At 43.8% G+C, this 14,815-nt stretch overlaps 1 protein-coding gene across 3 annotated transcripts in view; it reads right to left on the reverse strand.

The window, feature by feature from the left end:
- The window catches only part of plxdc1 (plexin domain containing 1), a 125,414-nt gene that overhangs the window by 10,114 nt on the left and 100,485 nt on the right, over positions 1 to 14,815 (reverse strand). For all 3 annotated transcript variants that reach the window (XM_023800366.2, XM_023800365.2, XM_023800367.2), the window contains 3 exons: positions 13,602 to 13,701; positions 13,419 to 13,514; positions 13,171 to 13,252 (listed from right to left, as the gene is read on the reverse strand). In XM_023800366.2, coding sequence (XP_023656134.1) covers positions 13,171 to 13,252; positions 13,419 to 13,514; positions 13,602 to 13,701 — 278 coding nt within the window. The remainder of the gene's footprint in view (positions 1 to 13,170; positions 13,253 to 13,418; positions 13,515 to 13,601; positions 13,702 to 14,815) is intronic.

A 14,815-nucleotide genomic window follows, 5' to 3' on the forward strand; every position in this document is an offset into this window, starting at 1 on the left:
CCAAGACTTTTGAACTTTGGAGCTTATAGACACAGGGGTTGGCTACACATTAGGGGTGGCACGGTTCACAAAACCCACGGTTCGGTTTGTATCACGGTTTTAGGGTCACGGTTTTCGGTTCTGTACGGTTCTTGTTATTTTTTCTTTTAATCTTTAACACTTCAGAAATGTACTTCAGCATATGATATATAGCTTAATTATCCACAATTTAGGATACAGTATTAAAAAAGTTATATCATGTAATCATGCATAAACTGAATTTGAGTTGACTTAAAGCACATTATTAAAATTATTAAACATTATTAATCCCAGAACAGTAATAAAATAAAAGTCTTGCCTTAACATAAATGCTAAAAGAATAGATCGCTTTAATCGCTATTACAGTTGGGTATGGGCACGCGGTCTTATTTAGAAAAAATACAAAAAGAGACGCATATAATGTTTAATCATTCGTTTTTTATTTGTCCGGTCCACGGGGTTAATTTAATTGGGGATCGTTAAAATGATAGATCACCTATCTTGATTAAGCCTGATTCTGTTCGTTATATATATATATATTGAAAAAAATACGTGAAAAAAAATTGGTATTAATTATATTGAACTCCTCCTTGGATTGCCACCTTATCGTGGTGGAGGGGTTTGCGTGCCTCCGTGAACCTGGGGGCTAGGTTTTCGGGGGCAATAGCCCCTGGTAGGGTCTCCCAAGGCAAAAAGGTCCCAGGGGAGGGGCCAGACAAAGAGCAATCCGAAAGAACCCCATGAAAAAGTTAAAAATCAAAGTCCCGTTTCCCTCGCCCGGACTAGGGTCACCGGGGCCCCACCCTGGAGCGCCTGGTGGCCGGGCCTTGGCCCATGGGGCCCGGCCGGGCACAGCCCGAAAGAGGCACGCGGGACTGTCCCCAGGTGGGCCCACCACCCGCAAGGGGAATGTCAGGGGTTCGGTGCATTGTGGATCGGGTGGCGGCCAAGGGAGGCCCTGGCGGTCCGATCCCCGGCTGACAAAACTGGCTTTCAGGACATGGAATGTCACCTCTCTGGTGGGGAAGGAGCCTGAGCTTGTGCGTGAGGTTGAGAGGTATCGACTAGATATAGTCGGGCTCACCTCAACGCATAGCTTGGGTTCTGGAACCAATCTCCTGGAGAGGGGCTGGACGCTCTTTTACTCTGGAGTTGCGGCGGATGAGCGACGCCGGGCTGGGGTAGGGCTATTGGTGGCCCCACAGCTCTGTGCATTAACACCGGAGTTTACCCCGGTGAACGAGAGGGCTGTTTCCCTGCGCCTTCGGGTCGGGGATAGGTCTCTGACTGTCATCTGCGCTTATGCGCCGAATGTCAGTTCGGAGTACCCGGCCTTCTTGGATTCCCTTAGCGGTATGCTATTTGGCGTGCCGCGGGGGGATTCCATCGTTTTGCTGGGGGACTTCAACGCTTACGTGGGCAATGACAGTGTGACCTGGAAGGGGGTGATTGGGAGGAACGGCCTCCCTGATCTGAATCCGAGTGGTGTTCTGTTATTGGACTTCTGTGCAATGCATGGTTTGTCCATAACGAACACCATGTTCGAGCATAAGGGTGTCCATAAGTGGACATGGTACGAACATGCCCGGGGCTACAGGTCGATGATCGATTTTATAATCGTATCAACTGATCTGTGGCCCTCCGTCTTGGACACTCGGGTAAAGAGAGGGGCAGAGCTGTCAACTGATCACCACCTGGTGATGAGTTGGCTCAGGTGGCGGGGGAGGAAGCCGGTCAGACCTGGTAGGCCCAAGCGCATAGTGAGGGTCTGCTGGGAACGTCTGGCAGAGGCTCCTGTTCGCTGGAGCTTTAACTCGTGCCTCCGGCAGAATTCCGACTGCATGCCGGGGGAGGTAGGGGACATTGAGTCTGAATGGACACTGTTCCGGACCTCCATTGTGGAAGCGGCCGTACGGAGCTGTGGCTGCAGGGTGGTCGGTGCCTGTCGTGGCGGTAACCCCCGTACCCGATGGTGGACACCAGAGGTGAGGGGGGCCGTGAAGCTGAAGAAGGAGGCTTACCGGGAATTATTAGCCCGGGGGTCTCCGGAGGCAGCTGACGGGTACCGGAAGCCAGGTGGAACGCGGCTTGGGTGGTCGCAGAAGCAAAAACCCGGGCGTGGGAGGAGTTCGGTGAGGCCATGGAAAGTGACTTTCGGTCGGCCTCAAAAAGGTTCTGGCAAACCATACGGAGTATCAGGAGGGGGAAGCAGCTACTGGTTCCTACTATTTATAGTGGGGGGGGGGGGCTGTTGACCTCACCTGGGGACATCATCCGGAGGTGGAAGGAATACTTTGAGGACCTCCTCAACCCTGCCTCAGATACATCTACGCACACTGCCTTTGAGACATCTGAGGGCACAGAGCCCGAGGGTGCTGGGGGGGGCTTGCCCATCACTGAGGCTGAGGTGGCCGCGGCGGTTAAACAACTCCGTGGTGGCCGGGCCCCGGGGGTGGACGAGATCCGCCCGGAGTACCTGAAGGCTCTGGATGTTGTGGGGCTGTCGTGGCTGACACGCCTTCTCAACAGTGCGTGGAGGTCAGGGACAGTGCCGCTGGATTGGCAGACCGGGGTGGTGGTCCCCTTATTTAAGAAAGGGGACCGGAGGGTGTGTTCCAACTACAGGGGGATCACACTTCTCAGCCTCCCTGGGAAGGTCTATTCCAGGGTACTGGAGAGGAGGGTGAGATCGATAGTCGAATCTCGGATTCAGGAGGAACAATGCGGTTTTCGTCCTGGTCGTGGAACACTGGACCAGCTTTATACCCTTGCAGGGGTACTGGAGGGGGCCTGGGAGTTTGCCTATCCAGTCTACATGTGTTTTGTGGATTTGGAAAAGGCTTACGACCGGGTTCCCCGAGGTGCTCTGTGGGGGGTGCTTCGAGAGTATGGGGTCCGGGGTCCACTGTTGTGGGCGATCCGGTCCCTGTACGAACGGAGCAGAAGCTTGGTCCGCATTGCCGGCAATAAGTCGGACGGGTTCCAGGTGCGTGTTGGGCTCCGCCAGGGCTGCCCTTTGTCATCGGTCCTGTTTATCATATTTATGGACAGGATTTCTAGGCGCAGCCAAGGCGTCGAGGGTGTCCAGTTTGGTGACCTCAGGATTGCCTCGCTGCTTTTTGCAGACGATGTCGTCCTGTTGGCTTCATCTGCTGGGGATCTCCAGCAGGCACTGGGGCGGTTCGCAGCCGAGTGCGAAGCGGCAGGGATGAGGATTAGCACCTCCAAGTCCGAGACCATGGTTCTCAGCCGGAAACGGGTGGTTTGCCCTCTTCGGGTTGGGGAAGACGTACTGCCTCAAGTGGAGGAGTTTAAGTATCTCGGGGTCTTGTTCAGGAGTGAGGGTAGGCGAGATCGGGAGCTGGATAGACGGATCGGAGCGGCGTCTGCAGTTCTGCAGGCGCTTAACCGGTCCGTCGTGGCTAAGAAAGAACTGAGCCAAAAAGCCAAGCTCTCGATCTATTGGTCCATCTTTGTCCCTAGCCTCACCTATGGTCATGAGCTATGGGTAATGACCGAAAGAACGAGATCGCGAATACAAGCGGCCGAAATGAGGTTTCTCCGCAGGGTGTCTGGGCTCTCCCTTAGGGATAGGGTGAGAAGTTCGGATATCCGGGAGGGCCTCAGAGTAGAACCGCTGCTTCTTCACGTCGAAAGGAGCCAGTTGAGGTGGTTTGGACATCTGGTGCGGATGCCTCCTGGGCGGCTACCCGGAGAGGTTTTCCGTGCCTGTCCTACAGGGAGGAGGCCCCGAGGCAGGCCCAGGACTCGCTGGAGGGATTATATCTCTCGGCTGGCCTGGGAACGCCTCGGTGTCCCCCCCGAGGAGCTGGTGGGGTTAGCTGGGGAGAGGGAGGTCTGGGTGCCTCTACTGAAGCTACTACCCCCACGACCCGAACCCCGGACAAGCGGCAGATGATGGATGGATGGATGGAATTATATTGAATGTTCTTGAGTAATCGATAAAATCAGTTTCTGTGTATGTACAAGACATCAATCTGTAATAGTGCAAAATATGTCCAGTTGATATGTCTAGTATGATCATCTGGCAATAGCCTGTAGGTCTGTGTGGTCAGACACTGTGCAATAAACAGAATTTTTAGGAACATGGCAAATGTTCACATTGCAGCATGGAAGCAGGCTCACTGTTACAACGCTGACCGGGGAAGCAGAGGCGAGGAGACCTAGGATCGGGGGAATGCGGGTAACCTAGGATACGGGGCACGAGGCTACATTGCGCATGTCATGAACCGTCGAACCGTGCGACGCATGCATGCTCCGAACCGAGACAAGCCAACCGAACGGTTCGGTTTTTTTTCATGAACCGTGCCATCCCTACTACACATAGGTGAAAGAGACATTCTGAAATTTTATGTGGTTTGATTACTAAAGTGTTAGAACTTTAGAGTGACACTCTTTTTCTCAAAGTCAGTGGCCAGCACAATGAATATTGATGGGATAGCTGTCCCCACACCTGTAGTAGTTTGCATACTGTCAATGGCCCATCAGTCTGGAATGTCACTGCACCCCACACCTATCACTTTAGAAAGGTAGTTTGAAACGCAAGAAAAGTAGCAACAATAAAATCCTTTTCACAGTTTATTGGTAGATGGAATGAAAACTTAAAAACTGTGACCATATAAATATGATGCAGTGCTTATGCAGAGTTGACGGAAATAAAATATTTAACTGTTATTAACGCTCTGGAGACGAGGTGTTGTGAGCGGTGTGCGGGCGAGCGGGGAAGCAAGCGAGAGAGCCGTAAATGTGGGTAAACGGGATTTATTTAAGGTGGACAGAACGAACCAGGGCTACGTTTCCCAAAAGCATCGTAAGCCTAAGAAGTTTGTAAAAATGATCGTATGACTGATTTTTATATTAGGGTCTGTTTCCCAAAAACATCGTAACTTAAGTAGCACTTGAAAATCTTCGTAGATCTACGAGTGCTCTGGAGTAATCGTAAAGCCTTAAGTGCATCGTAAGGAGACAGAGTTATGAGGGCACCTGCTGGACAACCGGCAAATTGCACCTAAAATTTACTTCTCTTCAAATTTTTATTCATTTCTATTTTCTACTCATTACACAATTCAATATAGAAATAACAACGAATAAAGAAATAAAATAAAAATGACATAAATGTTAGAATGAAAAAAAAGTACACTGTTGTAAATGGACATTTCGAGGGTAGTACAAATGTATTTACAATAAAATATTTAATGTGCTTTAAAGATGACAAAAATAAAGGACGAACTCAAAAAAATGTGTGAATGACTTGCTGGCGTGCATGAAACCTAGCCATGTATTGAACATGTCTTGGTGGATCATCATGAAGTCTCATCTCAACTTCATTCTCTTCCTCCCTGATGTCCAAGGGCACTCTTGCCCTCACTGCAATGCTGTGCAACATGGCTGTTACTGTTATTACAGCACAGCACTTTTGTGGCACAAAGAGAAGACCACCACTGGACTTGTGAATAGCCCGAAAGCGTAGCTTCCACCTTCCTAAAGTGCGCTCCACAATACTTCGGGCAACACGGTGAGCCTCATTGAAATGTGCCTCACTGTTACTGACAGGATTAGAAACAGGGGTGAACAGATATGGCCTCAATGGATATCCGCTGTCACCAAGCAGCCTCCACTGTCCTTTTGAGTTTTGGACCTCTTGACCCACAGATGAGTTGGTAAAGATAAGAACATAAGAAATTTACAAACGAGAGGCCATTCGGCCCATCAAGCTCGTTTGGGGAGAACTTAGCTAATAGCTCAGAGTTGTTAAAATCTTATCTAGCTCTGATTTAAAGGAACCCATGGTTTTAGCTTCCACTACAATAACAGGAAGACTATTCCATACTCTAACTACACGCTGTGTAAAGAAGTGCTTCCTCAAATTTGTTTTAAAATGTTCTCCCGCTAATTTCCACTTATGACCACGAGTTCTAGTATTTAGACTAATATTGAAATAGTCATTTGGCTGAACAGCATCCAGACCCGTTAGAATCTTATAGACCTGAATCATATCCCCCCCTTAGTCTCCTTTGCTCAAGGCTGAACAGATTCAGTTCCGCTAACCTCTCCTCGTAAGACATTCCTCTAAGACCAGGAATAATTCTCGTAGCTCTTCGTTGCACCTTTTCTAAGGCAGCAATGTCCTTCTTGAGGTATGGTGACCAAACCTGCACACAGTATTCTAGGTGGGGTCTTACCAAGGAATTATATAAGTGTAACATCACCTCCCTTGACTTAAACTCCACACATCTAGAGATATAACCCAACATTCTGTTCGCCTAGATATAGGAGTCATGTGTGCTCCCAGGCCACCTTGCAACAATGTCTGTGATTAAACACTTATGATCAGAGATTACTTGGCAGTTGATTGCTGGATATCCATTGCGGCATATATATGTATGGCCATCCACATAAGGCGTACTGATGGGAATCAAAGTACCATCAATGACTCCAATGACTTGTGGTATATGGTAATGTGTTAAAAAATACTCCTGAATGTTTGACATGGCCTGTCTTGATGCTGGAAATTGGATGTGTTCAGCCGCAAGTGGAATCAGGTGCACTTTTCTAAAGTGCGCTCCACAATACTTCGGGCAACACGGTGAGCCTCATTGAAATGTGCAATTGTATTAAGTGCATTTTTGGGAAACACACGTGAAACAATAACAAACGTTCGCAAAATGACTCATAGAAAAAGTTCTTAAGCGCTAAGGCCAATCGTTATCAGGAAACGCAGCCCAGGAGCATATGGCAACGAACATCAAAGACAGACCTGGGGAAAACAGACTCAGACGTGGACTAAATACACAGGACAAGCCAAAAATAACAGGCAACAGGTGATCACAATCGGGAATTAACATGAGGTAACGAGGGGGGCATGGCACAGGAGGATCGTACGATCCGCGTGTATTTCAGTTTATATCTCACTGTAATCATTATGTGGAATCATGAAAAAAACACTGACTAAATCCATAATCTATCTTCTTTTCAAAATTTCCATTGTCGGAAGTATTAAAGTTTTTTAAATTAGGTTAAATCGGCAAAAAAGCAAACCACGTCACTTTTCTTTGTTTTATCTGCATCGGGGGCGTATAGTACCGCTCTCAGCTGAAGATCGCTATTCACGTTCTAAATAGGCTGGGTTTGAATTGCCGACTGTACGATTACAGGCATAGCCCACTGAGCCATGAACACAGGTATGAGAATTGCTGCTGAAAGTGGCAACACTGGCGCAAAGCTTCAGCGGCAGAGACATATCCGTGTGCCATTTTGTAGCCGATCAGTGTAAACACTACCAGGGGGGTATTCCAGAAAGCTTGGTTAACTTACCATTTGGTAAATCTTAACCTCTGGGTTGATATACCCCAAACCCGCATACCATGAGTATGTCGGTTCCAAAACACCTGAGAAGAGTAAGTTCAATCAACCTCCTATTGGTTACCCAGAGTTAATGCGCGTGCACCGTGCATACATAAAGACGTTTTCAATTGATCGCCGATTTCACGAGTCAGAATGGAAAATCAAAGTGAAAAAAAGAGAGCGGCATACTTCACAGAGGCGGAGTTGGAAGTTTTAATGCACGCATATGAGGAATTCAAGCCAATAATAATGAAAAAAAGCAATACGGCTGCATCGGCTAAAGAAAGAGTTGGCTTGGCAAAAAATAAAGGACAGAATAAATGCGTGTGTATTAAATTGCAAATTTGACATCGCCTCCCCTTTTATTATAATGCAAAATAATTAAACACAACCCTTCCGCATCCTTTTTACTGTTAAATCACTATGAAAGCATTTACTTTTCCTGCCATTCATTTCTTTAGGTTAAAATAACAATGTGTATATCGACTAGGAATATATGGTTTCTTATTTAATAAGGTGTAATCCTTCTGGAGACAGAAGAACTTTGAGCCAAGTCAAAATGAAACACAAAAACATTCTGCAAAAAGGTAATTGATTACACGATCACTTAACTATTTATTAAACACGATTTAGTATATTCTTTCTGTCATGTAGCTAATAGAAAAAAGGCTGAAGCCCGTCTAACTGGCGGGAGCCCACCACCACCTCCCCTCACCCCATCTGAGGGCAACCAGTGGTAACCAGCATTGTACTGTCCTGTAATGATTACCTATAGTTAGTGGAAAAAAGTAATGAGTTTGATGATTTTAACAAGGCAAAAAATTAAGGATACAAAATCAAGTTACCTGCACATTGATACTATGAATAGATTTCCTCCGCTATCTCGCTGTACTTGTATAGTGACAATAAAGACATCTATCTATCTATCTATCTATCTATCTATCTATCTATTAACATAGTCTCCCTCATTTATTAAAGGAGCTTTAATAGGAATGTAGGTGCCATCAATGCACCCAATTATGAATGAATGAATGAATGCCTTTTATTGTCACTATACATGTATTACATGTATTCCAAATTACATTTGGAAACCCTGAAATAGAAAGTCATATAGGGAAGTATCAAGTGTGTGTGTGTGCAGGATGAATACATGTAGGCTATAGATATAAATAGTATGACTATATATTAAATATGCATCATAGATTTTACTACAAAGGACAAACCTACCACTCTGTGGAATTCCTCTTTAATAACACGCAGAGATTTATGGACAGGGAACTGTATAAACGTGTGTAAGAAGCGTTAAGTACCAGACATACTGTGCGAACGGCTCTACACACAGTTGCCTTTCCTATATGCTCTGCGTCGCCCATATTGTACAAAAAATGCCCTGACGCAAAAAACCTTAGTGCTATGCACAGAATGTTTTCTGTGCTAAGCGCAGACCCGCGGTTTGGGTTTGTGACATTTGCAATATGCGGTTTCAAGAGATGTTAAGTAAATGAACGATTCTTTTGAAAACTGATAACGCTTTTTCAAATAATCATTAGGAAATGACAAGACATCAATACGTGGTCTTATAACTCTCTCCCGGCGAAAAAAACCTTGTATAATTTATGCCTCCACGTTCACAGGATCGTCATCAAAAGAGCACGCCATGCTCAGTAACCTTCTGCAACAAACTTACCCTGGAACATAACATGCTCAGTAGCAGGTTATCTTCAGAGAGTAAGCTGCTATGGTTACGTACATACCCAGAAAGTTAACCTCCGTTTTTGGAACCGAAAGTTGAGGTTATCCACTAACTTACCCTTAAACTTACCCGGGTATGTCACATAACCTGCTTTCTGGAATACCCCCCAGGACATGTGCTCTTGTTTATTTCAAACACAATATTCACAAATTTCTTTACCCAATACTAACTGTTGGATTATCATTTTATTATCTTGCAAATAGCGCGATTTGCAAATGGGTGGGCGATCAGAGCTGCGTCGAGACGCAGACGCTTAAGTAAGTCACTATTGTTATTTCTATTCGTATCACGAAGCTGTAAAAATATATTTAGTTTCTACCTATATGAAAAGTAGACCGTCCAAGGTTTCTGAGGGTGCTTTTAAAATGTGTATATGACAAAAACTCGCAGAGTTATTTAAATGGTTTGGCGAAATTTCTGTCAGATCCCACCGGGGGGATAGCCGACTCCAGAGGGTTAAATGCGTTATTTTTTTTAACACGTTATTTTTTTCAAATTAATTAATCGCAATTAGCGCGTTAAATTCCCAAAATTAAACTTAAAATTAACGGATTAACGCGGATTAATCCATCATCATGATTAATCTGATAAAAAAATTTAAGTTTTAAGCGCAGAATGACTCAAAATCCCTGAAATGTCTCTGTCAACCTATTTCGGGCAGTTTTGGTGTGTTCCATTTCCCTGGGAACTTGTATTGCGAGTCGGATTCCGAGTTTTGAAGCCGGAAGTGACGGCATGCACGCTCCCTTTTCTCGGAGATCCGAGAAATATCTAGGAGCAGCATAGAGGATCCCGAGTTTAGAATCCAAGATGGCTGCGCCTTTTATCAACAGAAGGGAAAGTTGTAGTTTTTTACTGTTTAAGCACTACTTCTCATCTGTGGCTCACTAAATCGGTTGCACACACTATACCGTCCAACTTATCTGTGGACATGTTGCTACGGAGTTTTATACATAAAGCACCGTGCGTAATGTGTTATCAACTGATATTGCTAACAATGGCAGTTAACTGGCCTAGAATTGGATTTCATGATTAGTCGGATTGTCGGATTTACGGTAGTTCGGCCTAATTGTAAGTGAACGAAGATAAAGACCATTTAAACTGAGGTATCTTAAATCCGACAAGTTGTCCGACTCAGCAAAAAAGTCTTGCTTTTTGATATGGGTCCATGGTATTGCACTTCTGTGGCAGATGGAATGCGTCCGACTCGTGTTCAAGATGTTTAATAAACATGTTAAGTGCATATATATTCCCTTTTTTCTTGAGTTTGCTCGCTCATACAAAATTAAATGTGAATAATAGATTAAAAATGAATGATATTTAATCGAGATTAATCAAAATTAATCCACAGCAACCCTGTGATCAATCCGATTAAAAATTTTAATCATTTGACAGCACTAACATATATATATATATATATATATATATATATATATGGCCATGCATCGATTTAAAAAAAATTAACTAATTAATCATAGAGTTTTCTGGATTTAATCGTGGTTAATCGCATAAAATTCTTAACATTTACAAATGTAAAGTTACACAATAACAATTGAATAATATATAAATTTTCTGTAACATAAACCCAGGAGCATCACATTTTAGATTTTACAATTTAATGAATTAACCTGTGAAAAAACTAAAATTCTTTACTTACACTTGTTGCAAAGAAGTATCAAGCTGAGTTATAACTAGATAAACAGACTTCACTGAGAAGAGATGCCATTGTATTACCGATCAAAACACACAATTAAATTCGTTTCCATAAACATAGCAGTTGAAACTTAAAACTCTCATCAGATCAGCTATTGTAATTCTGAACAGTCACCATTTTACTTTTACGTACAGTAGTTTTGCTCACAGTTGCAAATAACAATAGATTCCACTCTTCATCAATAAATTGTACGGTGACACCAAAGTAGTTGTCATTACTTACAGATGTCCAATGATCCCCAGTTAGGGCAACGTACTGAGCTCTCTCTAACATGCTCATTTTCAGTGCCCTATTGTATAGAGTGATTATTCTAGACATACGGTAAAAATCCGTTATAACCGACTTCAAGTGTATGGGGTGAATAATTCTGTGAAGAATGGCTAGTAGTATTGTACCCCAAAAAACTGTTGCCATCACAAGCTTAATAATATGAGCTCCTGGAATACGATCATGAATACATGGCTGGTTTTGACATAGAGATTAGACATCTAACTGTAAAAACTGTCCATCCACACTCTAGAGGGCCGCACCATTCTACTTTAGTAATTTTCACAGATGTCTCTCGTTTTTTTCATGTCTCTGGGCTGTATTTTGTATATTGTGAGTTGTATATTGTGTTCTGGGCTTGTTTGCTACCTTAAAAATTATAAAATTACATTTAGTTAGTGCATTTAGGTTATAATTTCTCACAGCGATCTGACATGATCTGCTCACCTGCCCCTCTCATATTTTAGTGTTCATGCAGCCATTTGCCCCAACCGGCCTGTGGGTTTTCTTCCTTTATATGATTTCTCATCAAAACTCCAATCACCTTGTACTATGGCCCTGTAGTTATGCCTGTCACAGTTATTTTCTATCTAATTCCAATGCCAATCAACTGAAATGTTACCCAGAATGCCAAAAAATGATTATTTTTTTGTAAATATATGTTCACTGTCATGCTGTCCATGTTTCTTTGGAAATACAGGAAAATGATCAGGTGACAGACAAAATGAGTATGACACAATTTCTAGGCCTTCAGTCATTCTAAAAAACTACAGAGAATATAAAAGAATATAAAGATACAATAGTATCCATCCATCCATTAATCCATTTTTTGTAACTGTTTACCTTATTCAGGGTATCCCAAGTTTATCCTGGAGACTACAAGAGCAAGGCAGGGAACAATCCAGGAGAGGGTACCCAACCAATTGCATGGCGCCATTCACTGACATATGCAAACCTTTGGGCAATTTGGTAATTCCAATCCAACTCCATGACCACAAGCTTACTCCACACATATGGAGCCATGGCGGAGACTCAAACCCTGGTCCCAGAGGTATGAGACAACAGTGCTAACCACTGTGCCACACCTGATAAAATAGTAATAAAGCCAATATTATTGCAATGTGTGCCTAACTGTTTATCTACAGGGTACAAGGAAAGGCAGAATGACCGGTGGTCAAGATCTGGACCCTCAGAGGGGAGATGTTTAGACTGCTATCATTAAACTGTTGATAAGACAATGAGATGCTTTTCGAACTGAATACAATGGAACAGAGGAGTGTGCACGCCCCCACTGGAATATTTTAATATAGGACAAAGAGGAAGGATTACTCACCTCAAGCTGTTTCAACTTCTGTTTCTCGGCTTCTTTCTGACAGAACTCACTTTGGCCCCCAACCCTCCCAGTTCCCGTGAAGCAAACATCTACATACAGCCATGGGAAACATTAAGAGACTACTCTACATTTTTAAACAAATCTGCATTTTTAAATCCTGGTTTAATCGTGGTTCTGCTGGCAGAAGGCTACACTGAGCAGCAGGTTGCTTCCAGGTTCAAAATTTCTAAGACAGCAGTACACAAGACTAAGGTGAAGCACGAGACACTGGGGACAACCAGAAATCCACCAGGTAAAGGGCAGAAGCGATCATATAATGCCAGAGATGGCCGTTAACTTCTCATGAATCATAGGATGACATAAGTGACCTTCAGGAGGAATGGGAAACAGTAAGTGCAGATGTGAGGTGCACTGCTAGGACAGTTCGTATCAGGCTCCTAGAACCAGGACTGAAGTCCCATAAAGCAAGGAAGAAGCCCTTCATTAATGAGAAACAGAGAAGAACCAGGCTGCAGTTTGCAAAAACAATATATATTATTCACAAACGTGCATCCAAAAATTGGAAAATGAGTGAAACAAAGAATTGTGCTGTGGTCTCTTAATCATTTCCATGGCTATATATGTGCAGATGTGCATACACACACACTCACTCGCACACCTGCAGAGGTGAGATTTTCACCCTTTAGGAACCCCCCCCCCCACCCCCATCCTGTCCCTCACCTCTGGAGGATGTTGCACCATTTACAACCGGAGGTCAGACTGGAGGAGAGGCAAAGCTCACAGTTTTTGTGCTGGAGACAGGCTAGGGGAGAAAGGAACAAAGCAAGATGTGTGCCATACTTTAGTGAGGGTCCTTGGTCATTGTCTTCTGAAAGGGGCTCTCCTGTTTCAAGCATGCTGAGAATGCCAGGAATGGTGGAGGGCCCACAGTATCCACATTCAACACTGAAATAAGGGGCTCTACTCACTGGGAAGGGGGGAGAATTCAAAGGCGGAGTGGTTGGTGATCTTGGTGGTGTCCACCTCCACCCTGTGATACTCATAGATTGTCCGGCGACGTGATTCTGCGGGTAAATAAAGAGCATGAGTGTGAAGAAACTTCGTGGTCATCATTTAGTTGGTGACTTTGGGGATCCTACCCAGAGTCTCACCTGGGGTTCGGGGAGAGTTGAGGAGAGCCATGAAAGCATCTGATAAGCCCACCTTAACAGGGTGTTCCGTCGAGTTAATCTCCACTACAGGTAACGGGACCTGCATGCATGATGCAAGGAATGAAGAAAACACATGGATGGAGAAAAACAGTGTGTTCCAGAGGCAAAGGAGACAAAAACAGTAAATGACAGAGGCTTACAGCAGTTTCTCATGATGAATACATAACAAGGCACTGTGAGTGAAAGGACAAGCGTGAAATCATTGCTGTAACTCACTGTCACCGGCATCGGGCTGGAGGTGGCATTACCAGAGAGCAAGAAAAGGCAAGCCTTTTCACTAATAAGGATACTGCTGTGTAGGGGTTGGCAATATCACCAATATGTCATATCATACATATATTTTTGGTTAGAATCACAATCCACTGTGATTTTGTTTTTTTAGTAATGTTAATTAAACATTTAACCACTTAGCCAGTAATTCTATCCTTACATGAAACACTGCTTGTACCATTATAATAACTTAATTAAGGAGGTATGTCAAATACTGTACATATACATTTTGAATGTGACATGCAACATTTTCTCGATTTGATGTGTACTGGCATGGAATAGCAATATCTGAAAAATATTTATGGTTGGGTATGTCATAATATGAATCAGCCCTTTGAATGAGTGTTTTGAATTCCAGGGATCCAACTGTTTTGATTGGGGGCATTTCTCTAGCTAGGTAAAAAGTGACTGCATCTGTCAGCTCTTTCCAGCATTTTCTTGAGCAATCATATGGCATACTTCACTCAGTAAGAAGTATTTGCTTCTTTTTTGTTACTACAGAATGTGTGGAAGACTTTGCGGCTGACAACAATGTGCTCGCATATAAATACATTGCCAGACATCCCGCATGTTGTTTGAGCTGTATACATTGTACGTTAATTGGTTGTGTCACTTCCTGTTGTACGAACAGTATCTTTGCAAAGTTTGCAAATTACAGTACAATGGATATCAGAAATGCAAACTGTTTCCACATAACCAAAGTAGAACTTTTTTTGGAACCCGTTCCTCCTCTTAAGCTATTCCGCACACTATGTATGAGTTTTGACTGTAATGTGACGCCATAGCCACAGATACAATTGCAAGCAGTCACTTTAAATTACCATTATATTAGTCACCACCACTGTTGTGTGTGTGTGGGTTATGCATATATTACATTGTAGAAA

This window comes from Paramormyrops kingsleyae, chromosome 5 (genome assembly GCF_048594095.1).
Source record: "Paramormyrops kingsleyae isolate MSU_618 chromosome 5, PKINGS_0.4, whole genome shotgun sequence".
Classification (NCBI taxonomy): Eukaryota; Metazoa; Chordata; class Actinopteri; order Osteoglossiformes; family Mormyridae; genus Paramormyrops; species Paramormyrops kingsleyae.